The sequence below is a fragment of the Ruditapes philippinarum genome, unplaced genomic scaffold, assembly GCF_026571515.1.
Source record: "Ruditapes philippinarum isolate M1 unplaced genomic scaffold, ASM2657151v2 ctg871_1_1_1_1, whole genome shotgun sequence".
Lineage (NCBI taxonomy): Eukaryota > Metazoa > Mollusca > Bivalvia > Venerida > Veneridae > Ruditapes > Ruditapes philippinarum.
Genome location: NW_026862242.1, coordinates 32,342 through 57,884, shown reverse-complemented (window position 1 = coordinate 57,884; position 25,543 = coordinate 32,342). Strand labels below are relative to the sequence as shown.

General features: G+C 32.6%; 2 protein-coding genes across 2 annotated transcripts in view; one reads left to right on the top strand and one right to left on the bottom strand.

The window, feature by feature from the left end:
* LOC132718375 (multiple epidermal growth factor-like domains protein 11) overlaps window positions 1-25,543 on the bottom strand; it is a 48,234-nt gene that overhangs the window by 21,225 nt on the left and 1,466 nt on the right. Inside the window, exons 3-8 of the mRNA XM_060702068.1 lie at window positions 16,925-16,956; window positions 8,206-9,199; window positions 7,978-8,018; window positions 7,545-7,660; window positions 1,026-1,075; window positions 385-515 (exon numbers count right to left, since the gene is read on the bottom strand). Coding sequence (XP_060558051.1) covers window positions 385-515; window positions 1,026-1,075; window positions 7,545-7,660; window positions 7,978-8,018; window positions 8,206-9,199; window positions 16,925-16,956 — 1,364 coding nt within the window. The remainder of the gene's footprint in view (window positions 1-384; window positions 516-1,025; window positions 1,076-7,544; window positions 7,661-7,977; window positions 8,019-8,205; window positions 9,200-16,924; window positions 16,957-25,543) is intronic.
* LOC132718391 (delta-like protein D) lies at window positions 14,868-19,131 on the top strand. Its single transcript, XM_060702087.1, has 4 exons — window positions 14,868-16,363; window positions 16,769-16,889; window positions 17,124-17,215; window positions 18,249-19,131. Exons 1-4 carry the CDS (start codon window positions 15,655-15,657, stop codon window positions 18,854-18,856), a joined length of 1,530 nt encoding a protein of 509 aa, XP_060558070.1. The 5' UTR covers window positions 14,868-15,654; the 3' UTR covers window positions 18,857-19,131.

Below are 25,543 nucleotides of genomic sequence, written 5' to 3'. Positions count from 1 at the left end.
GACAAGGGCAAAATGGTATTTGTCTCCTACAACTTGCGTTTGACAGAAAGTACGTTTTAGACATCAATCAATGTTACTAAAACAGCAGACCTCTGCAATCTACCCGCATTAACCTTAAACAAGTTTGAATGCTATTTGTCGACAGACATTCAGATACAATTGATTTCAATAAAAAACCAAAGTCTAAGACTAACCATTTGTGAACGACCATTTGTGAAGTAAATTACCCGAATGTGAAATTTAATATCTTGTTATTGTTTCTTCGACCTGATTCATAAACCAACACAGTTTCGCATTTGTCACAATAAAGCTTCTCTAGTTGGTATATTACATAGCAAAGAAAATGAATCATAATACTACTGCTCCTGCTCCTACTGCTCCTACTTCCCCTACCACTACCACAACCACTACCACTACTGCTACCACTACCACTACCACTACCACAACCACTACCACAATCACTACTACAACCACTACCACAACCACTACCACTACCGCTACCACTACCACTACCACTACCATCAATACTACTACTACTACGACTACTACTAACAACAACCAATAACAACAATTATAATAATAAGAAGAAGAAAAATAAAATTTCCTCATCTAGGATTCGAACCAGGGATTTCTTCACCCAAAAAGCGAACACTCTACATTGACGCCCTGACGCTGCTAAAAAATTAATGGATAATTATGACTTATGGTTTAGGTTATAAAAATAGACGCAAGATAGTATATTTTTATGTAGGAATTATCGACACACCTTTATGTCAATACTGATTTACACAGATAATGAAAGAAATAGCGAATTCGAGCTATAACAAGTAGCATACAAAATATTTATTTAAAAATTCATATTTGAATGAACAAGGACGTTACCTAGAATACTTTAAAACTTAAAAAATGTAGATGTGTATGTTTCAACAATTCACAAAAAATGAAAATAGCGAATACGAGCTATAACATATATGGAACGAAATGTATATTTATAAACTTCATGCTTGAATGAACAAAGACGTTACCTTGCTTTTGTTGGTGCATATGAAGTGAACAAGTGGAAGCTCGCGGATAACTAGTAATTTAAGAGGTATATGATATTAAAATGTTTACAGTTATCAATTTATTTAATGTCTGGGTGTTAAATCATATCAATTAAATTGAAAAAAATTAAAATACTACACTTAGTCTTGCATTTAATTTCTTACTAATTGTTTAAACTCTTCAACATTGTCATTTAAAAAAAACAAATTAAAACGTCTTATTCTATGTCAAGTTTTAAAAACATGAACGAACTATAAATGCGACTAAAACTCGTGTTTCACTAATATAGACAACTAGTTAATGTGATGAAATGGATATTAAGACACAAAACATCTGAATCATATTGTATAATGATTGTAATAGTTGTTTTGTTCTTTCAATGGTACTTTAAAGGTTAGTCAAGCAAACTACTTTTTAAAAGTTTTAAAGTAGACAAGGTAACTTCCTTGTTCATTCAAGCATGGAGTGTATATCAATAGTTTGTATTCTTCTTGTGTACACACTTTAATTCATTGTGAATTATGTAAAGAATTTAAGATTTAGATTATACCTGTTATATGTTTTATAAGTTTGAATGTTTTAATGTTTTTCAAAAATGTTCCTTATAAGAGATGGTCACATTCTTTTGAAAAGTAACCTGTTTATTATATCTATAAAGCTGAAAGTTAATACAAAAGTGGTGTAGAATTATAGCAAGCTGTAACATTTTAATAATTTATGAATTCGTTTAATTATGAGTATCAAATATACCAAACAATGATTCATCGTTAGTATCTTTTATCATGTGCACAGCAAATATTCAATAATAAATGCAGACAAATAAGGTCTGAATTGAATTTAATGTTTAAAATTTAATTTTTTTTCTTTGGTATTCCTACTGTATTTTCTATTTCATGTTTGATACGTGAGTAAATAAAGGTAAAACATTTAGGACGTGAACAATGTTCCGTTATCAAGTGGTGTTGAAAAAACTACCATATTTATTTCAGTGTACATGATGACAGAATGATAAGAATTACTTCATCAGTGTTTCTCATGTTGATATTTCAGTTTGGTAAGTCGAATTTAAAAAGTAAATTTTAAAACTAACAACATTCAAGATTATATTTTTACCATACCAATTAAACCAACAATCAAGGTTCAAACCACATTTTTAAAAAAACAAACAAACAAAAACGAGTTTCTGTCTTACACCTATATACAAAGTATCATATTCTGCAGAAAGTAGAACATAACTTGAAACATTCTATATAATTTCAGATAATATTTCTGGTATATGATGAAATATTGCGAATTAAAACTTATTCTATGCTTACATATATTGTCATATGGTTTTCAATGAAATGCTTTCAATACCATGCATAAAGTGTATATTGCATTATGTAAATTCTTTCTGATGATACAAACCCTTTTTGAAAAAGATAACTTAATGTGTTTTCCAGGAGTATCGATGCAGAGATGTGCAGAATGTGCGTGCTGTAATGATGGGCAGCATTTTTGTGATTCCAATAAAAACTGTTTACATGGATGTCAAGCCGGTTATTATGGTAAGAAGTGCAGGTGGCAGTGTCTAGAACACTGTAAAACTTGTGGTAATGGTTATCAATGCACAAAATGTAAACCTGGTTATTTTACTAATACGTGTAATATAAAATGCGGAAAAAGGATGTGTCAACAATACTTGTTCATTGATTTCAGGAGAATGCACTTGTAGGTCAACACATTTTGTCGAAGGTAAATGTGATAAGTGTTTAGATGATAAGTATGGTGATGAATGTAACATTACATGTCCAAGTTACTGTGACATCTGCGAAGACACACAATGCTTATGGTGTATAAACACTGTCCGTTATGGAACATTTTGTCAATACAAATGTTCAACAGGATGCAACGAGGGTATATGTAATAAAGGTGATGGACATTGTTTGAGGGGATGCAAACCTGGTTATAAAGGGGAAAGGTGTGATTCATGTTCGCCTGGATTATACAGTTATACTTGTGATTTAATTTGTACAGAGAATTGTTATACGTGTATTTCAAAAACAAATTGCACACAGTGTAAGCCCGGCTTTTACGGTGAAACATGTACAAAAACCTGCCCACATGGTTGTAATGGCAATTGTTTACTTTCTGATGGCCGATGCATAGTGTGTAAACCGGGATTATTCGGAGAATCTTGTAACAGCACATGCAAAGATGGGACATATGGTGTTAATTGTTCCAAACTATGTCAGGATGTAGACAGTTACTGCCAAGAGTGTAACACAGGTGAAAACGGTATTTATGGTGGCTGTAAAATGTGTAACGATGCCTACTATCCGGTAACACCCGTTGGATATAATTATAACATATGTAAAATATGTCCACATAACTGTAAAGATAATATATGCAATTCAACAGGATCATGTAAACAGGGATGCGTTCGAGGGAAATGGGGAGATAAGTGCAAGATAGATTGCAAAACAAACTGTGTAGAATGCGATCAGAAGGATGGTAAATGTTCGGAATGTACTAAGGACACTTTCTTAGAAGACTGTTCACACAACTGTAACTCAAACTGCAATACGACGGACAATGGCCGAACTTGTGCCAAAGATACAGGGAAATGTTTAAGAGGATGTAGATCGATCACAAAATATGGGGAACACTGTGATAAACAATGTAGTAAGACATGTATCAACCAAAGTTGCGACTGGGAAACTGGTAAATGCTTAGGAGGATGTGTAATGAACCACTATGGATCGTTTTGCGACTATAGATGTGCTGATACATGTAAATCAAATGAAAGCAAGCGGATATGTGACGACATAAACGGACATTGCACATTTGGATGCACAGACGGATTTCATGGAAACAAATGTAACGACACCTGCAGCAATCACTTTGTAAATGTTACTTGCAACCAGATAACAGCCGAATGTCTGCATGGTTGTATTGGCGGGTATGAAGGACTGAAATGTGTTCTGGGTAAATGTAGATATTAAATATATTTGATTATACTATCTCTTTATATAAATATGCTCCGTTATTTTTTTCTTGATTTAAACTTGGGAACCGTATACCTGAAGCCTCAATTCCTTTTTAACTATTCTTTTCTGATGGTACCAATTCTGTTCAATTAAATAGATCATCACTTATTTGAAAACAATTCATTTGAATGTTTTGTTCTTTATTTTTAGCTATCAAACGTGCTGAATCAGAAGAAAAGAAACAAAACATTGTTATTGTAGCATCTGCCGGTGCTGGTGTTGCTGTTAAAGTCTTGCTGGTGATCCTAGTAATTTGCTTCATAAAACGGAATAGAAGGTATATCCTCTAGTCTGATTGGTTCCAAATATTTTTTGTTTCGAAATATATTGTTGTTTGTTCATTTACATCTTATGTTTTAATTTTGTCAAAGCCTAGCTTTTTAAGCCGTAAGATTAAAGCAGAATTTAACGTTTGGCAAGATATCTGAATCTTTGTTTAACTGTTATATTAAATAAAACGGTGCTGGACTATTGTCAAATTATTTTAAATTGTTTAAAGAACAACTACCGCGTTCTGTTTAATGAATATTATGTTCATTTTCAGCAATTAACAATAATCATTTTCGGCTTCTTTATTTCAGACAAAAACCATCCGCTCAGTCAAAATGCGAGGAAAACGATAATGAACTTGATTTGAAAGAGATTCCTAAACGAAATAACGAAGAAGAACCAGGTTTGTTTCAATTGTTTTGTTTTACATTCTACAATTTTTCTTCCTTTAAATACCCCCCAAAAAACCTGTGGAGAGGCATTTCTTGTTTAAAGAATAATTTTTATATTGATAATTTGATCACTTTTCCTGTATCTGTTGGGTTATATACATGTATAATACTCAATATTTTATCGTTTATTCCAGGTGTTATATACGCCAAGCCTTTCAAACCAAAACAGGAAGCTGGTGGTGATGCCGGGAAAGAATATGACACTGCATATGACGGTGATAAAAAAATACCTGCTATTGACAATGGCTATAGTGTGGTAAACATAGGAACATCTGCCAATGAGAAAAGAAAGAGTTTTGAGGTTTGTGATATTGCACACGATAACAAACCGTTAAGTGGCAACAATGATTATGCTGTGGTAAACAAAGGAAAGTCGCCTGTGAAAGAAAACGAATGTTTTGAGGAAGTATATGATACAACGCATGACAACAAAAAGAACAAACAACCTTTAAGTAGCAATAATGAATATGCCGTACTCAGTGTAAGATCTGACAACACTAAAGGCTTCGGCAAATCAAACCTGGCACAGCCAGATGATGTGTACGACTCTGCAGAAGGAGGGAAACACAAAACCATGTCTCATCTAAGCAACGATTATGCTGTATTTAATTCCAACAATGGGAATAAACATGGAAATGACAAAGCTAGTGCATTATATGACACTGCAACCGATAAGAAAATGCGACCAGGAAACAATGACTATGATTTTTGTGAACTAGATACTGACTAATCATTGACAAAAACATTATTTACTTCATAGAATTATCATTACATCTTTACGTGTATTAATCACAATAAAATCTTCATTTTAAGCTTAACTACGTTGAATTCGAACCCTCTAAGGAGCCTATCACTGTTGGTTGTGTGAGATTAACAGTATTCGTTGAGGCTGTCACCTTGTGTTTGATTGCGATATATACCGTCTTTCACAGTGGGTTTTGCCAAAGCTGTACCCTATTCCCTGAGGATATCACCGCTGTTTTTTTGCAATAAGAACTCTCTTAAAGACCTATCACTATGGGTTGTTTGAGCTTTTCTGCATATCTGTAACCACGGGTTTCATTGTGAAAAAACCCTCTGAAAGGTCTATCACCGTGGATTGTATGAGATAACCAATAGTGTTTGAGGCTATCACCTTGTTTTTGATTGAAATAAAAAACAACAGTAGGATTCATGCAGGTGAGAAGCTATAAAAATGCTTAACGCCGGCCGTTTATTGTGAGAGCTTTACTGTGTTTGCATTGACTATCACCGCAGGTTTCATTACGACAGGAACCCTATAAAGGCTTATCTTTTTAGTTTGTGAGAGTTCTCTCCCTTCACGGTGGCTATCGCTGTGGGTTTATTCCCGATCACCGTTGGTTTAGTGAGCTTTAAAGTATTTAATTAGGTAATCACCGTGTGCTACAATGTCATAAGTACTCTCTTAAAGGCATACACATATGGGTAATGTGAGCTTTACTCTATTCCTCGGGGACCCTATTATTAGCATGCAACCTTGTGTTATTTGAGTTTTACAGTATTTCCTGAGGCTATCACCGTGGGTTTCATTGCGAAAGAACGCTCTAAAAATAAACGTTCACAGTAGGTCATATGAGCTATACAATAAATTCTGAGGCTTTAACTGTGGGTTTTATTACGCCAAGAACCCTCTAAAAGGCTTAGTACCATTGGGTGTGTGAGTTTTTCTTTGTTCAATGAGGCTAGTAACATGTGTTACATTGGGTTGTGCGAGCCCTACAGTATTCGCTGAAGGTATCACCGTGCATGTTATTGTGGTAAGAACCCTCTAAAAGGCTATCACTGCGGGTTGTGTCTGCCTAACTGAATTGTCCGTGCCTATCGGCGTGGGTTTAATTGCGATGAAAACACCCTTAAATGCTTATGTTGTTGGTTATATGAGCTTGAGTATATTCCCTGAGGCTATCATCGTCGGTTTTCTTGCGATTGGAAACATCTTAAAGGCCTATCACCGAAGGTTTAATAAGCTTAAATATATTCCCTGAGTCTATCGCCGTTGTTTGACTTAAAATAAAAACCCTCTAACAGGCATATCATCGTGAGTTGTGTGAGCTGAGGCTTTCAACGTAGGTTAACTTGAGAAAATAACCCTCTAAAAGGCTTATCGCCGTGGGTTATGCTAGATTTACTGTATTTTTTGAGGTTATATCAGTTGATTTATCTAGATACATGTAAAAACCCTTATAAAGGCCGATCGCCGTGTTTCATCCTTTCCTTTTTATTAGTTAATATATATTTTATTTTCCGTTTTATACAAGAATATACAAAAATAACATTTTAATCAAGAAGCTGCAAGAGTTTATCCCATTATGTGTCATTATGTTAATTTGATATTTTAATTTATTTAATAAGTTTAGGTAATTTATATTTTTGTTAAAAATTGTTTGATATTAACCATGGATGATTTATATAATAAATCGTAACACAAAATAGTGTTAACAAAACGAAAAATTTGATCGATCAGAATACACATTGCTTTTAAATTGCTACCATATTTACGATGTTTAAAGTTACACAGTCAATAGAAACACGTGCATACCAATCATATCACTTTAAGCATCAAAAATATTTTGCATTTATAGTGTAAAAGTTTTTCAGTCTTCAGTTTTACTTTGGGAAAAGCATCTGCATTATTCAAAAGTTAACCAAATTATTTAAACTACTAAAGGATTCTTTTGTCACAAACATCATCGTCAATACTAGTAGTTCGTTAAAATCTAGTGTTAACATAAACAGCTTCTTGTGGTGATATCTGCTGATTTGAAGAAATCTGACTGTATGCTATGTCGACACGTGAATTAAAATCGTCATATGCAACAGGAGAGCCGTCTTCATGTGTGATATCTGTATGAAATATAAATAATATCTGATTCGTTATTAACATATGACGTCATTCTTATCACGCAACTTATTTGTAAAGGGCGTCTTTACGTTATTTCTTAGAACCCGTATTAGGGTATATCATCAAATTAATTTATTATAACATATAATTATTTATATGTAAGAATGACTTTAACGATGCTATCTCATGAAAATAAACAAAGTTTCATATTTAAAATTGGTGGAAAACCATGTCTTAATTATATTCCTGAGTTTATTTTAATTTAGAAAAACAAGAACGTTTTAATGAATTTGCAATATACCACTGATGTTATATTTACCAGGAGCTATATTGTTTTCTGTTTCTCCTTTTTTTCCAAACCTACAAATAAATAATAATGGAAATATATAGAATAAAATCTTGCAGCAAAGAAAATACTCTAAATCTTGTTTTGGAATATTTAAACGCAAGTTATTATGAAGATGAATAATTCATAATAGCAGTACAATAACAGGCATCTTAAAATTTAAATACAAATATGATGAAAAATATCAAGTATGAAACAAACCTTCGCCTCAATGTAATGCAGGCAAACAAAGTTGACACTGCAACAATACCACCAGCGAGAAATGATCCAATTATACAGCCTATCAGTGTCCCCACGCTAAAGCCTTCTCGGTCTGTTATCATTGCTGATACATTTTTTGTGCAACAACCATAGTCACCTAATTGATTTACAATACACATTTGGCAATTCACATCTTTATCACGACATAATTTCGAACAATCAACACCGTACTTTCCATCGTTACATGCAATATTGCAAAAGTCTCCGGAAAAACCTGGTTTACACTCAAGACAGCGTCCATCAGCAAAAGAACAGTTTCCTATACAAACAAACGGACAGGTATTTGTACATAATTCTCCATAAAATCCTGATTTACATTTTGTACAATTTGTTTTCGAAAAGCATGCTGAACAATTTTCTGTGCAATTCAAATCGCAAAAGGGTCCGTATAATGTAGGCGAGCACATGTCACATTTATCTCCGACAAAATTAGATTTGCATCCCCAAGTACAATGTCCATTTCCTTTATTACATCTGCCATTGACACAACCAACAGAACATCTATACTGACAATATGATCCGTAATAAACCGTGTGTTGACACCATGAACATTCTGTTTCTGATATACAAGAGCCACAGTTACTTGGACACGTTTTATTACATTCATCGCCATACTTATTTCCCAAACAAGTTTCACATCTACCTTTGACAAAATTAGCCGATTTACAAGAACATTCTCCTGATGAAAGTGAGCATGAATTGTAAACACAACCTTTCCCACATAGTAATTTACATTTGTTGGTATAATAACCAGGTCGACACTCTGTACATTCATTACCATTAGCACAGTTTCTACAATTTTCAAGACACTTCTCTGTGCATTTCTCGCCATAATAACCAGCTTTACATCCACTTATGCAAATTTTATTTGAATCACAAGACAGATGTCCATTTTTACAGCATTCGCATTCTGAGCACGCCTGCACCGATAATCCTACAAAATCATATGTCTGGTTGACTTTTTACTTTTATGTTCCTTGACAAAGGTTTTTTTTATTACCATAAATACATAATAATAACTAATTTAAATGGTTTAATTATTATTGTTTATTTATTTGAATAATAATTATATATCCACAAAATAATATATTGATTTTGGAAAAAAAAACGTTCAAAAGAACCTGTAATAAAACTTAATTTGTTTCCTTACTGAGTGCAAGGAATCATTGCTAAACCTGTTAATCTATGGAATTTACTACTTGATAATCAGTTGGCATACAATATTAATGAATTTTAAATAACAGGAACATTCTTGTTTTGAAATTTTTTAAGAAACGACTTTAAACTTATTAAAAATGATTGAAATGTTTAAATATTTTATAAAAAAAATATTCAAAAGTTATGATAGTTGTATATCCTTTACTTAACATTCTTAGAAAAATATGCTACAATTTTGTTTACATTGAATGCATCTTGTTAGCACTGTAATCTAACATGTAGTAAGAGTACTTGTTTTTACATAGTTCAATTATCTTACCAATGTAAAATACTGTAAACAGAAACACCAGGACTTGCCTCGCCATGATGGTACAACGGATATCAACTGTAAATAAATCGTTCGTGTGTTCTATAGGGATTCATTATTCTCACTATTTTAAGTTAGGTAAAAAACTATAACTGTGATAACGCCCGTTTTAAGTAATGTGATCTCTTAATTTTTTTTATTGAAGTCAAGCTGTAACCTTACAAAAAAAACTTGACATTTTTTTAAAGTAAAGTTGAAATAATTATTACTTTCAACTACATAAAGATAAGGATAATTAAAGCTTTAAAATATGCTCGTTCAAATTCACAATTATAGAAAGATAAAAAAGAAGAATATGCCTGTTTTTAAGTTGAATTTATCTGCCCTTTTTACTTCATACAAACGGTATTGAATTTTTATTACAGTATAAGCTATGAACTTTGAAAAAGATATTTTTAATACTTTACAGCATGTTATACCTGCGGTAGGGCTTAAGTATTTTTCAGAATGTCATTGTGTTCAAAACGATTTATATATATATATATATATAGTAATATATCTAATACTCAGAGTTATATGAATATCAAATAGACAAAATCAAAACCTGCATTTGAATATTGTCACTAACGAAAAAAGTAAGAATTAATAAACAGTAAGCAACAGGTGGTATCATAATTGCTTGAAAAATGATAAGCACAATGTGTTTGACAGACATACTAAAACAAATACATTTCGGATATTGTAAATAAATGTATACCTATTGACACATTTTGCGTGATGGAAAGATGACATTTGTTTTCTTCAGAGTTATTTGTGATATTTATAATAGCTCAATAAATCCATGGAGCGTGTGGTATGCCGATAGAATACTGCTACATAATCAGCTATGGCGATTTAAATATTTACCTTGGAAAGTGCACTTAAATGTCCAAACAAATTTATGAAAATGATGAATTTTAGGTATTAAATCACTCCGCTTGATAAAAAAGTGAAAACAAATTAGTAATCCGAGAAGATGATCCGATAATTTTTAACAATGTAGCGTGTTTTTTTTGTAATATAAATTTCACTTCCTTTTTCATTCATTCATTAAACTTGACCTTTTTTTTACATCTTCAGTCTTCCGTTAAAGTATAATTTCACATTTAAACTCAATTCGTTGTGTTTAAGAGAGAGCTTACACGCATGACCCATATTAATTGATCCAAACAGATCTTTTATTTCACAATGTCAAAGTGTACTTGTCTAGCTGTTTAGCTTTACATTTCAAAAATGTGTCTATAATAATAGTAACTGACCAATACCTGATTTAGAAAAAAAGTTTAAGATAAAATACAACAACACAATTATATAGACAGTCCCACACCTTTTGTCAATTAGATACTTACTATTAATTCCGAAAGATATTTATAGAAATTGCATGAGTCACATTAGTCATTGACTTTATATATAAAGAAACTATGGTAGTACAAAGGTGACATATGTGTGTTTTTATTTGTCTAGCTAAGTCGTGCATGGCCACGAGTTACAAAGTCTGGGCCACGAGTTAGCTAAGTCGTGGCTACGAGATACTATGTCGTGACCACGAGTTACTAAGTCGTGGCCACGAGTTACTTTGTCGTGGCCACGAGATACTATGTCGTGACCACGAATTACTAAGTCGTGGCCACGAGTTACTTTGTCGTGGCCACGAGATAGCTAAGTCGTGGTTACGAGATACTTTGCCGTGGCCACGAGTTACTAAGTCGTGGCCACGAGTTACATAGTCGTGGCCGCGGGATAGCTAAGTCGTGACCACGAGATACTATGTTGTGGCCACGAGTTACTAAGTCGTGGCCACGAGTTACTAAGTCGTGACCACGAGATAGCCCAGTCGTGGCCACGAGTTTCTAAGCATTCAATTACAGTGTTTATTAACAGTATTAGAGTTTCATTAAAAAAATAAAACAATTACACGTCAAAGAGAGCTTACAATCGGATACCATAATTATTATTTGTTTGGGTCGTCAACAAATATAGGTAGCGAGATTTCAGATCATGATGTGCTTAATTGCAATTACCGAAAATAGTCTAATCTCCTCAAATCGGTTACTTCCCTCTATGTACACTAACGCCGAAAAGTTAAGCGGAGATTATTGCGTAAAGATTGTCAAATGACAGGCGCATTAATTTTTCGTAAAGAAAAAATAGTTCCCGATTGGTCAAAGATTTCTAATATAGTGTTATTCTTATAGATATACATGCTAATTTTAAACTCTATGATTATTTACATCAGTGTTAAACACCAGGTTTACCGTGAACAAAAAATGTCGAAATTACAAACCCTAATTTAGAATGATATTGTTTTCTTCAGGTTGTTATCTTATGACTTCACCGTGGACGAGGGGTTTACATGCTGGCTTAAGAAGCGAGAGTTCTAGAGTTCAAATCCCAGTTTAGGCATCTCATCTCATGTTAAACTGGTTAAAATGGTAGATGTGCTGATATGAAAAAGAAAATAAATAAGTCAATAGATGGAAACTAAATAAATATCATAGATTATGCAATTGTTTTGTAAATATTCATTAATAGAAAATGACTCAAATAATAAAAACAACAAAACAAATAAAAAAACTTTCTTGAATATCTTTCATCAAGGAAGGAATTGTTAATGCGGAGGGATTCACCACGTCAATTAATGTGGTTAATTATAACGCTTCAAAAAGAAAAAAAAAACGCGTAAAAAGCCGACAAACACCTTTCAAAAGAATATAATTTTGACTCTTAGAAAACAGAATAAGGGCGATCATTAAATTTAAGTTTGAGAAGGATACAGTTGAGTGGACAAGGGCAAACAAGTATTCATCTCCTACATGTACAACTTTTTTTGTATTTTTTTTTCTTCGATCTGATTCATAAACTAACACAGTTTATCTATGTTTCGCAGTTTTAACAATTACAATAAAGTTCCTTCAGTTAATATGATAAATAACATATAAAATGATTCATGATAATAATAATAATAATAATAATAATAATAATAATAATAATAATAATAATAATAATAAGAAGAAGAAGAAAAAGAAGAAGAAATATAATGATAATAATAATAATAATAATAATAATAATAATAATAATAATAATAATAATAATAATAATGATAATAAAATTTCTTCATCCAGGATTCGAACCAGGGATCTCTTCACTCATGAAGCGAACACTCTACATTCAAGCTGTAACGTTGTTAAATGTTGAATGTATATTTATTAATAATGGTTAAGGTTATAGAAATAGACGAGAAATAGTATACTTGTATGTATGAATTACCGACACTCCTTTATGTCAATATTGATTTACACACATAATGAAAAGAATAGCGAATTCGAGCTATAACAATATTATACAAAATATATATTTAAAACTACATACTTGAATGAACAAGGAAGTTACCGCGCATACTTTAAAACTTTTTAGAAAGTATTGTTGGTGTATATGTTTCAACAGTACACAGATAATGAAAGGAATATCAAATTAGAGTTTTGACAAATATAATACAAAATGTGTTTTTATAAATGTCAGGATCGAATGAACAAGGAAGTTACCTTGCATTCTTTAAAACTTTTCAGATTAATAGTACAGACGAAGTGAACACATGAAATATCAGGATATTTTATAATTTAAGAGGTATTTGTTATCATTTTTTACAGTAATGAATTAATCTTATGTTTAAGTGTTTATATTAATTAAATCGACCAAGTTGAAAAGACCACAATAGTCTTCCGTCTTAACTAGGCCTTTAAACTTTTCAACATTGTCATCTTAAATTTAAGAAAAAATACGTCTGTTTCTATGACAGGTTTAAAAATATTAAAAAAATGTTTTTATACGATAACTGATATAGACAAATAGTTAATTTGATGATATAGCTTTGAAGATACAAAACATCTGTATCAAATAATAATTGTTATTATTGTTTGATTCTTTCTAGCTAAGGAAAATCAAGCCAAATAATTTGGAATTGGTCATGATACTTTATATATTTATTATTATACCGGTTATATGTTTCATTTATTTCACTAATGCAACGAACCTACGAGTAAAATTGTGTTTCCACTTTATTCAAGATTTGTTTTTCTAAGTTTGGTCTTTTTTGTGGAAAATAGACTTAGTAATACTCACCGCCGCTTCCAGTATCAGTTGCTTCCTTCATGTACAGATGCAATGTAAATGTATGTTTTCATTTTAACAATGTTTACTTGAAAGTTTTTACGTAGAAATATATTTAGATTTTCTTCCACTGTGTTTTTCAAAAATATTTCAGAGATGCACACATTCTTTTGAAAGAGCAGTTAATTATCGTAATAACATAAAGCTTAAACATAAAAAACACATATTTTCAAGGAGGTGTAGGATTATATATCGCACATAGTTTGATAATTAAACATTGTAATAATTCATGAATAAGTTTATGTATGGACATTAAATACAAATGTATACCAAAGTAACGGTAATTTTCCATGTGCACAACAAATGTTTAATAATAAAGTAGACTAATTAGATCTGTATTAACGTTTAGATTATTTGCATTTTTTCTTTGATATTTTAACTGTACTTTATCTTTCGTGTTAACAGCTTTTGTATAAAAAAACAATATTCATTTATTGAACTGAAATTTACGTTATCAAGCGGTTCAGAGAATATTTGTTACAAAATGATAGGAATAAGATCATCAGCGTTTTTCATGCTTATATGTCAGTTTGGTAAGTTGTTTTTCACTAGTTAAGTAGTGAAGAAGAAGACAATCTATTTTATAGTAAAAGCAAACCGATTATCAAAAAGTTAACATTGGAATACAGCGAAATAATATCATCAACAAATGCATATCATTTGAAGCTTAAAGTTGCCCAATTACTATAAATTCAATGCATCCATGCATATAGTTAAAAATGACATTATGCTATTTTGATGATGTTAACTCATTTCAGCATCCTTTGGTGGATATTAAAAACACCTATTGATACCTTTACAATTCACATGTTTAGCAAAACTCATTTTAATCCTTGCCAACCAGCTTAATATATTTTATGAAACTTATTAACAAAGAAACGGACCTAAATATATTTTCAGGAGTGTCTTTGCAGGCATGTGGAGAATGTTCGTGTTGTAAAAATAACCTTTGTGATTCAGATAAAACATGTGTACAAGGATGTCAACGTGGGTATTATGGCGAGAAATGCACGGGACAGTGTCTGGAAAATTGCAAAACATGTGTTAATGGCCAAGAATGTACGGAATGTAAACCTGGTTAATATACAAACACATGCCATTTATCATGTGGAAAAGGATGTTTAAACAATACCTGTTCGCCGCTCTCAGGCGAATGTATTTGTAGTTCAGCGAATTTTGTCGCAGGTAAATGTGATGCTTGTAAAGATGGGAAGTATGGTAATGAATGTAACAACACGTGCCCTAGTAATTGTGGACTCTGTATCTCAGACACATATTGTTCACGGTGTAAAAACGACGCATATTACGGACCATATTGCCAATACAGTTGTCCACCTAGCTGCAAGGATAGTAAATGTACACACAGAAATGGGCATTGCATTGGGGGATGCAAGCCTAAGTATACAGGGGATAAATGCGATACCTGCTCTTCTGCATTAAACGGTACATTTTGTGCTTTAAATTGCTCGGAGAATTGCTCAAACTGTACTTCGGAATCAAATTGTGTACACTGTAAGAGTGGCTTCTATGAGAAAACATGTACACACGTGTGTCCATCTGGTTGTAACGGATCATGTTCATTTACTGATGGACGTTGCTTTGTCTGTAAACCAGGATAAACTGGAGACTTTTGCAACATTACGTGTAAAGAGGGAACATATGGTGTGAACTGTACCCAATATTGTCATAATGTAGAACAATATTGTCAAGCGTGCAGCATGAATGAATCAGGCAACTATAAGGACTGTACAAAATGTGTAAGTGGATATTACCCTGTCATTTCCTTTGGAGCTAATCATAGAAAATGTATTAAATGTCCAAATATCTGTAATGAAAATATATGCGATGCATCAGGAGCTTGTATAAATGGTTGCGTAAGTGGAAAATGGGGAGACAAGTGCAATTATGATTGTGCAGCAAACTGTGTAAAATGTAACCAAATTGATGGGACATGTTTTGAATGTACTAGTGATACATTTTTACAAAATTGCTCACAAATGTGTAGCAGTAATTGCAATAATACCGGCAATGATCGCATTTGCGCAAGGTATACAGGGAGGTGTTTAAATGGATGTCATTCCCCTGTAAAATACGCTGACTATTGTGAGAAACAATGCAGTGCTACTTGCAACAATCACAGCTGTGACTTGGAGACAGGGCACTGCTTAGCTGGATGCGTCATGGGCTATTATGGATCATTCTGCAACAGAACATGTGCTCAAACGTGTCAATCAAATGCAAGCAAACGTACATGTGATGATGCACAGGGACATTGTTTGTACGGATGCAAAGACGGATTTCATGGCGCTAGTTGTGAGAATAAATGCAACAATCTATGTGTAAATGCTACTTGCAATCGGTTAACAGCAGAATGTCTACATGGCTGTATCGCCGGATATGAAGGATCGGGATGTCTTCAAGATAAATGTAAATATTAGTTCATTTTGTTTACATAACGAAAAAAAAAAATACTATTAAGATGCATAGTACTTACTTCGTTCAATTTTATACTTTAAGTACTTGTGTTTTGATTCTTTTGTATTTCAAGAGTGAAATCTTTGTGTCCAATGCAACTGTTTTGGACATAAAAATTCGTTGGAGCACTCAATTTTCTCTAATATACTTAACCTTAGTATTTTCATTTTCATATTATTTTAGTAAGTAATGTATATATATATATCAATTGACTCCAAATGTTCCATATTTACATGTGTTTTTGCAATAGTCTCCAGTTAATCCTGGTTTACAAACAAAGCAACGTATTATTTTAGTAAGTAATATATATATATTCAGAAGTGACATGTTTATGAATGATTTGTTCTTTTGTTTAAGCCATCAAAAGATCGGAAGAAAACAAATTAGTAGTAACTATTGCAGCATCTGCTGGTGCTGGTTTCGCTGCAGTCATCTTGCTGATTGTTCTAGCAATTTGCTTTATAAAACGAAAGAGAAGGTACACTTTTATAGTTATTTTTAGAATTTACTTACTGGTTTCAGTGCAAGTAAACATATTCTGTTCTCTGAAATATTTCAAGATTCTTAAAATAAAAGATAAAGTCTTAAAACAATTACATGATTCAGTGTTACATTGTGTTTTAGATGATTGTTAGAGATAAGAAGACATTGATAGGTCCGATATTAAAATATGTTTTGTGTTCACTATAATATATCTCTTTTGATATTGCAGACAAAGTCTATCATCTTCCAGAAAATGTGAAGAAAATGAGTATGTACAGGACATGCAAGAGATTCCTGAACAAAATAACACGGACGAGTCAGGTATGTCTACGTTATTATGACAAATATATAATTGTTTGGTTTTAATTCATTTTACTTGTATAAACAATAAATATACTACTCGTATATGGTTATTTCAGCTGCTTAACCCCTTACGTTATATACACACCTTTTAACGCCTTTTCTACCCCCCTTTATGTTGTCTCAAACGGTGAAAAAATGCCTTATTTATGTCCCCAACACTTATTTTTGTTTGACAAATGTTGTTAAAAAAGTGACCTTTTTTTCGACGCGGTCCCCAACCAAAAGATACATCAGGGGTTGCCAGAAGGGGGATGTGCCCCCTTCTGTTTGGGGGGGGGGGGGGTTGAAGGTGAGCGGAGTCCTCCTCATCGCCAAGAAAATGTTTGACTTGTGAAAGGCTATAAATGACCCCAGATTGATCATAAGGTAACGTGTAACCAACGCTTAAAAGCATTTGACTCTATCTCAATCCATTGAGAAGTTGCAGCACTTTGAAATCAATTTTGATGGAAAAAATCAACGCAAAATAGTGATTTTTGGCAATTTTGAGATGTCCCCTCGTTGCCATGGTAACAGAAAATTTAAGCCTGAGCATGTTGTTACAAGGGCAATGGTCCATTTAATATTTGTGCTAAGTTTGAGTAGTGTTGAAGCAGTTTTTAAGTATTACAGCAATTTGAAATTGTAACGGGAGATTTTTCAATGAAAACAGCCATTTTTCACAAAATGCTCATGAGGTAATGGGTTAATACGCTTTACGATCTGATAGTAACGCAATTTCTCGTGACCATCAATCATGCATTTAGTGGCCAACTCACATTATTGAAAATGGATCGGTGTCAATTACAACCATTTGGAAAGTAACCCGTGCGTTTTAGATAAAGTACAATTAATTTTACGCTTTACATACCAAAAGCGATTGTTTGATACGTCGCAGAAAATACATTTGGAACAGAAGGCGAAACAAATCAGTCAAATGCCTTATGTTAACAATGTCAAATTACTTATGACTACAATGTTATATAGTGTACTCTTATTTCGTCTATTTCAGCTGTTATTTACGCCCAGCCTTACAAACCAAAACAACAAGCTGGTGATGATACCGGAAAACTATATGGTACTGCATATGACGATGATGAAAACATATCTGCCATTGACAATGACTATAGTGTGATCAAATCTGCAAAGGCGAACAACAAGTGCTTTGAGGCCAATGATACTTTACATGCTAACAAAAGTAACAAACCGTCAAGTGGCAACAGTGATTATGCTGTTGTTAACAAAGTAAAGTCGGCTGTGAAGAAAACCGAATGCATAGAGGAATTGTATGATACAACGCATGACAACAAAAGGAACAAACATAATTTAAATAGCAATAACGAATACGCTGTTCTCGGTGTAAGATCTGACAACGCTGTAGGAGTTGGGAACACAAAGGAAGCCCTAGCCGCTGAAGGACATGATTTGTATCACACTGCAGAAGGAAGTAAATTCCAATCTATGCTTCAACCAAGCAACGATTATGCCGTATTCAAAGACAACAATAGTGATAATCATGAAGCTGTCAAAGCAAATACATTGTTCGACACTAAAAGTCGAGAAAAGACAATGCAGCCAATAAACAATGACTATGAATTTGGCAGTGAAGACGGCGAATAATCATTTATAAATGCAGTATTCAGTTCGATACATAGCTTCCTTTTCATTTTACTGTCAGGAATCAAAATGGTCTGGCCTATATACAAGTACATTTGTTAAAATAAATTATATGATTATTACCATTGCGGCGTAAACCGTAAACAACAAAAAATAGATAAATATATCAATAAAAATATATACTTAATAAATTACATATAATGTAAATGAGAGGATACATTTCCCTTTTCTAATATCTGAATGCTTCTTAACATTCAAAAATAAATCTTTGATTTAACTTTAGTAAGTTTTCATAAATAACAGGAAAGCCGCTTACACCTGCGATAACTGTATGTGAAATATTAAGAATATCTGGTTCGTTATAAACATATGACGTCATCCTTAAAACGCAATTCATTTATAAAGGGTATATAAAAGACGTGATTTATATTTACCCTAATTTAGGTGTATTATGAAATTAATTGATTTCTACATTTGATTATTTAAATGCAGGAATGACTAAAATGACTATTTCATCAAACTAATTCTGAATTTTATTTCATTAACAGCAGAATTTTATTTCATTTATGAACAGAAAGAAAATTGTGTCTCAATTATGTTCCTTGAGATTTGTTTTATTTAGCTATGAAATAATAGCAAACAAATTGTCATTGATAAGAATTGGTCTTGTACTACGTAGTAATTGGTACGATATGTACGACGAGCTGAAGTATTTTCTGTCCCTTCATTCTGTCCAAATCTAGAAATATTACAATTCATAAACTTTATTTAAAATGGAATATTTAGAACAAAATAACGCAGTTATTATATACTTTAAATATTGTTTTAGAATATTAAAACGTAAGATAATATGAAGGTTAATGAATTATGATCAACATAACTAAAAAAAGCATCTCCAAATTTGAAATCAAAATATGACGAAAAATAGCATTACCTCAAAAGTAGATACAAAAGTATGTAACTACTTTGCGACAAACATCCTCCTGCATTATATGATGATAGGAAAGGGTGCAATTGCCCACAATATTAACTGCTTTACTCAAGACCAAGTAGTTTGCTGATGATCCCGAAAAAATAGCTAATTGTGTTAAAATGTTTATTTTCAAAATTTATCGTTTCACTTGACAAACAAAATAAAAGGAAGATAAGAAAATGAGTTATACCGTTAACTTTTAACTATGTGCAACAACACATAGATTCAAAAAGAATTTGGTTGTTAGAAGCAAAATATGTGCTTAAACTGTAGGAAGAAGTTTTTTACATGATTTGCAGTGAAATTTGAGATTATATGTATATTAAAATTTTGGTTATTTTCAAAGTGAAATTACTTTTGACAATTTTCAATGTAGCCGGACTATAATTGGTTTATACAGAATTTATTTTATTTCTATTGTGTAGGAAGCTATAAGCTTATTGACACACTTTCGAATTCGTTCCTGGAAGCAACCAGTACTGAACAATGTGTGTTAAATTTTTTACTCAAGGAAACAATGATTTGCCCTTGACGGTGTTCGAAACCATGCGGTTGACCATGATATAACTAGTCCGACGCGTTAATCATTCGGTCATGCCACGGACTATATTTGAATGCGGATGAAAATAATATTTCGGAACTAAATGGAATTATCAACAGGAATAAATTTGTCGAATAGTTGATTGCACAGCTTAATTAGTCAGACATAAGTTATGTAAAAGAATAATGAACACGGTTTTACAATATGTTTATATTTCATGGTGTGATGGCAACAAAGAATTTAGTATAAATGCATGTGTTTATTTCATAATGTGAACTGTAAAATATGACATTGATTTATATATATATATATATATATAACAATGTACATGCAAAAACTGGACTGGGTGGTAATAATATGTCAGAAATGATTAATGAGAGTTCTACATGTAACTCTAAACGCGTGCATGTATATACATTTTAAGTTGTCATTATCACAAGCTGTCATTATAAATAGTAGTCTGAACGCCCAGTCTGGGGAGTTCGAATTTGATAGTTGACTTGTACACTTGTGTATCAGTAATAAAATATGAAACATCTGTGCGTTCTCTTTCCGTAATACGACAAATTGTGTCGTATGTAAATTTTGCTTCTTTAGGAGAAGCAAGTAAACAACTGTAAACAATATGTTAAAAAGTAACAAAATTCGAGAAATAAATAGAAAATATTTGTTTTGCATGTAAGATTATAAAATATTTTACTCGTGAACACCAGCTATTATATTTTCACAGGTGGCATCGCCACTCGGGAAAGAAATGCATCTTAGGTCCACTCAGTGAAATATATTTCAAACGTTCATGCAAGAAAAGAAAAAAAAAACAACAACAAATATCATAATTATATATAATGACGTTAATTCATAATTAAAATATTTCTTATATAATTATAACAAAAAACAAACAAACAATCCAAGCATCATGGATACATTTTATGACATTTTGCGACTCTGTAAAAGTAGTATTGCCCGGTCGTGCATATATTTTGACGTGACGTCATTTGCGTGATATAAACATAACGTTTATACTCGCTCAATAATAGCGTTACACTAAAGCGTCAATGAAAAAATAATCTTTAAACTAACTGTAAATTGTTTTTATGTTGGATATGTGATAAATAGAATATTATATTCGTGTTGGCTCATTACAAAAATTATTGAACTCGTTGAATAAAAAAAATATAGGATCGCATTTTATTATTTTTTTAAACTCGTTCAATAAATTAAGTATTGAACCTACACTAGTTTTATTATCCTCTATTCACTACACTCGCCAAAATATTAATAGACTTGTAAACATTATTAGTATGGAGTTGCTAAAATTGCATCTATATTTTAATCGTGTATAGTAAAAAATAACAACAACAACAACACAATATACGCTTGCATAAATAGCAGATAACATATTTCAAATACTTTCAAATCTTGTCAAGCGTCTCTTACTGAAAATAAGATTTGATACTATTCTATATAATTGCACAATGAATAACTTTAAACAGTTTATCGAGCATCTGTGTTATTATTCTTATCAAGTACGAAACGTGACTGCATGTGTGTATAGTAAAAAGATATTGAAAATATCTAGTTACCTTATGTAACGTGCATAGTCAATATGAAGTTGTTAAATATTATTTTTAAAATGTCATATTCACTCTCAGCATTGGGACGAACACATGTGCATGTTAAAGCGTCTTTAGTTTTTACTCTTTACTAAAAGCTATACTATTTTGTTTAGTTATATACGTACAAATGAATACAATTAAAGAAATATCTTGACCCAAAATTTTAAAGCTGTGAGAGTTTGCTTCTTAAAATATCAAATCGTAATTAGTCTATTTCCTTAGTTATAGTTAACATAATCAGCTACTGGTGGTGATATCTGCTGACTTGTAGTAATCTGACTGTATAATCTCCCGTCACGTGACTTCAAATCTTCGTATGTCACAGGAGTGTCGTTGTCATGTGCGTTGTCTGAATAAAATATAACGAATGTCGAGTTTTCATATCTCCCTATTTTGGTAATATATTACAGGAAACGATTTTCACTTTTAATGCAACATTTCTTATCATTCTTATTAACTGTTATTGTTCTGAACAAATACAAAGGATAACCTGTTTAAACATACATAATAGCTTATATACGTCGTCCTTCCTTCCTTCCTTTCTTCCTTCTCTCTGCCTCCCTTTAATAATTCTTTCTTACTTTTTTCTGTCTTTATTTAATTATTTCTTTATAAATTTATTTCATTTTTTCTTTCTTTCTTCTTTCTTTCTTTCTTTCTTTCTTTCTTTCTTTATTTCTTTCTTTCTTTCTTCCTTTTTTTGTTTATTTGTCTCGAGACATACAATTGAAAAAAATCAGTATTGTTTTGAAAGGCTTATAGATAAAAATAAAATTTGTCAAAATTTTTTCTTTTAAGACATAAATATAAAATATGATAAACAAGATCAACAAGGAAAGGCGGCGTTCAATGAACGCAACCCCCATATGACCCAGCATCAATGGCAAGGAGCCCAGGCGGACCCCAAACATAAAAAGGACAGGGCAACGACACGTTAATCATTCAATGATAAATAATTTGTAACTGATTAGGAATTCAAAGAAAATAATAATAGGCCCACAAAGGGGAAGGGGACAGGAGACCGGGGAAGGGGGGGGGGGGTAATCAAAGAAATAAAAACTAGAGGCAATGGGGAAGATACTTACCGTAGACGAGAAAACAACAAGGAACACAAGCAAAAGTGTCACCAAAACAGTATGAAACAACATAGACATACATCTGAGGAACACAGTGGGGCGCCGCCTTGGAACGGTCAGCAGCATAATAATGACTGCTGGGGAGTTTAAACCGGTTAATGGTGCACCAAACCTCGCTCTTAGCCCCACCATGTTCCTATAAACGAGACAGTGTAAATAAAATGAATCCCCGCTAAGTGAAATTCTAACAGTTGTCATGGTTACAAAAGGTTAAATAAGTAAAACACTAAAATGATCATGTAGAAACATATAAAAGTAAACCCAATGACCATAACAAAAGTACTCAATGTCCTAAAGAAAGACAGAGCAACAACAAAATCACCTACAAGGGCCCGACGAAGCAAGGCAGAAGACGAACATTAAGACAATTCAGTCCCAAAGGGCTTTACGAACTATCCATCATAGAGTCTCCCACTTGGTCCGTCAGATGCAATCAAAAGAGGAAAGCGTAGTGTCCAACTGTAAAAGGGTTGAACACTAAACATGCAGTATGTCTTAAAATAGTAGGGTCATAACCTCTTTTAATAAAACGTTTAATGATTTTAGTAAAAACAGCAGAAAAATTACCGTGACCCAAAATCTTACGAAGTTTGTAAACCACATCGCCATAAAAACCAGGCTGGCTAATCCCTTGTCGCAGAAGAGTTTTCAAATCACTATTGAATTTAATAATTAAATCAAAGTTAAGATTGTAAAATTTAGTAAAATATTTCCGTAATTTATGATAGCGGTAGCCCTGTTTTAGAAGCTTGCTGGTAATAAAAATATTCCGCTCGTTGAAATCCTTTACGTTGCTACAAGCTCTAGCGAATCTAATTAACTGAGAAACATAAACCCCGTAAGATGTTGCATGGGTTACGTCTCCATCCAAATGTGGATAATTAACTATACAAAAGTCAAAGTCATCTCTTTTATCATAAATTTTCGCGTGAATAGAATTGTTGTTGATAGTAATATGAAGATCCAAAAATGATGTACTAAAATTTCAAGAGTTCGTTTTATTAAGTTGTAGTTCATGCGGATAAATGTCAGACACCATTTGATCAAAATGAGGATTATCTAAATTAAAAATATCATCAAGGTATCTGGAATTATTATTAAATGCGACTATAACATCTTGTTGTTTCTCTTCAGAGAGACTCAACATAAAGTCTCTTTCATAGCAGTACAAAAACAAATCGGCGACCAGGGGTGCACAATTAGTAAACTATGCTTATGAAAGAAGTTTCTAAAAGAACTACCGTTTGGACCATATTCACCATGCATAGACGTATTTTCGTATCCATGAAGGCCTGCTTGTTTACTTTATCCATGCCTAGAATTGATTAAGACATATGTTTGACAAAAAGCATTAATAAACTTATGCATTAAATCAATTCATTTAATATATAGAGGATATTGAATGAGTGTAAATTCAATACTGAATTTATTGCACGAGTTGAATAAAATTAATAATATTATTTCATTCAACGAGTGCAATAAATTCAGTAATGAACTTACACGAATGTAATATTCTATTTATCACATACCCAAAATAAAGACCGTTTAAAGTGAAATAACTGTCATTTTTCATTGACGCGCCTATAGTATAACGCTTACATTAGCGCGTCGCTACACTTTATTTGTATAACGCTAATTACGTCACGCCAAAATACGAGGGGTGATCCAAAAATTCGTGGACACCCTGCTTAAAACAAAAAGTAATAAAGCAAATGACAAGAAATTCTAGTATCTTATTAAGTGAGCATATGTTGGCAAATTCTCAAAATATTGTAAAGATTGTACAAGAATTAACGATTCTGCACCATTTTATATACATAGACATGAAAAAACGCGGCGCAGCTCACGACGTCTCAAACGACGTTATGCTTCATAGGAAGTAATCTACGTTACCGTTTTGCCTAATAGCTTTTTAAAGTATTCCCCTTTAACCCGCACACATTTTTCATGGCGGCGGACCCAGTCTCAAAATGTACTCGCATACCATTCTTGGCTAAATGATGTAAGTATGCATTTGGCGGCTCCTCTCAACTCGTCTACATTGTTAAATGTCTCCCTCTCAACTTTTTCTTTAAACAAGGCGAAGTCACACGGGAAAAGATCAGGCGAATATGGTGGATGACTGAGTACTTCTGCTCCAAGCTGGATTTGAATGGTCAGCTGTGTGTCCCGGGCACGACGAGAAGGTGCATTTTCTTGGTGAAGAATTAAATTGTCCAATAGATTCGGGTCGCTTTTTTCTCAATGTGTGCATCAAATATCGTCCATCAAGGTCGACCAGTCCGTGAATCCTCCCCTACACTTTCCCTTACATCCATCCGAAAATCGGCGATGCCACTTAACGACACACTGACGGTTTATTTGTCACACTTTCGATCATTGTTTTTGTCTCGCCAGGCGTCTTTCCAAGATTTACACAGAACT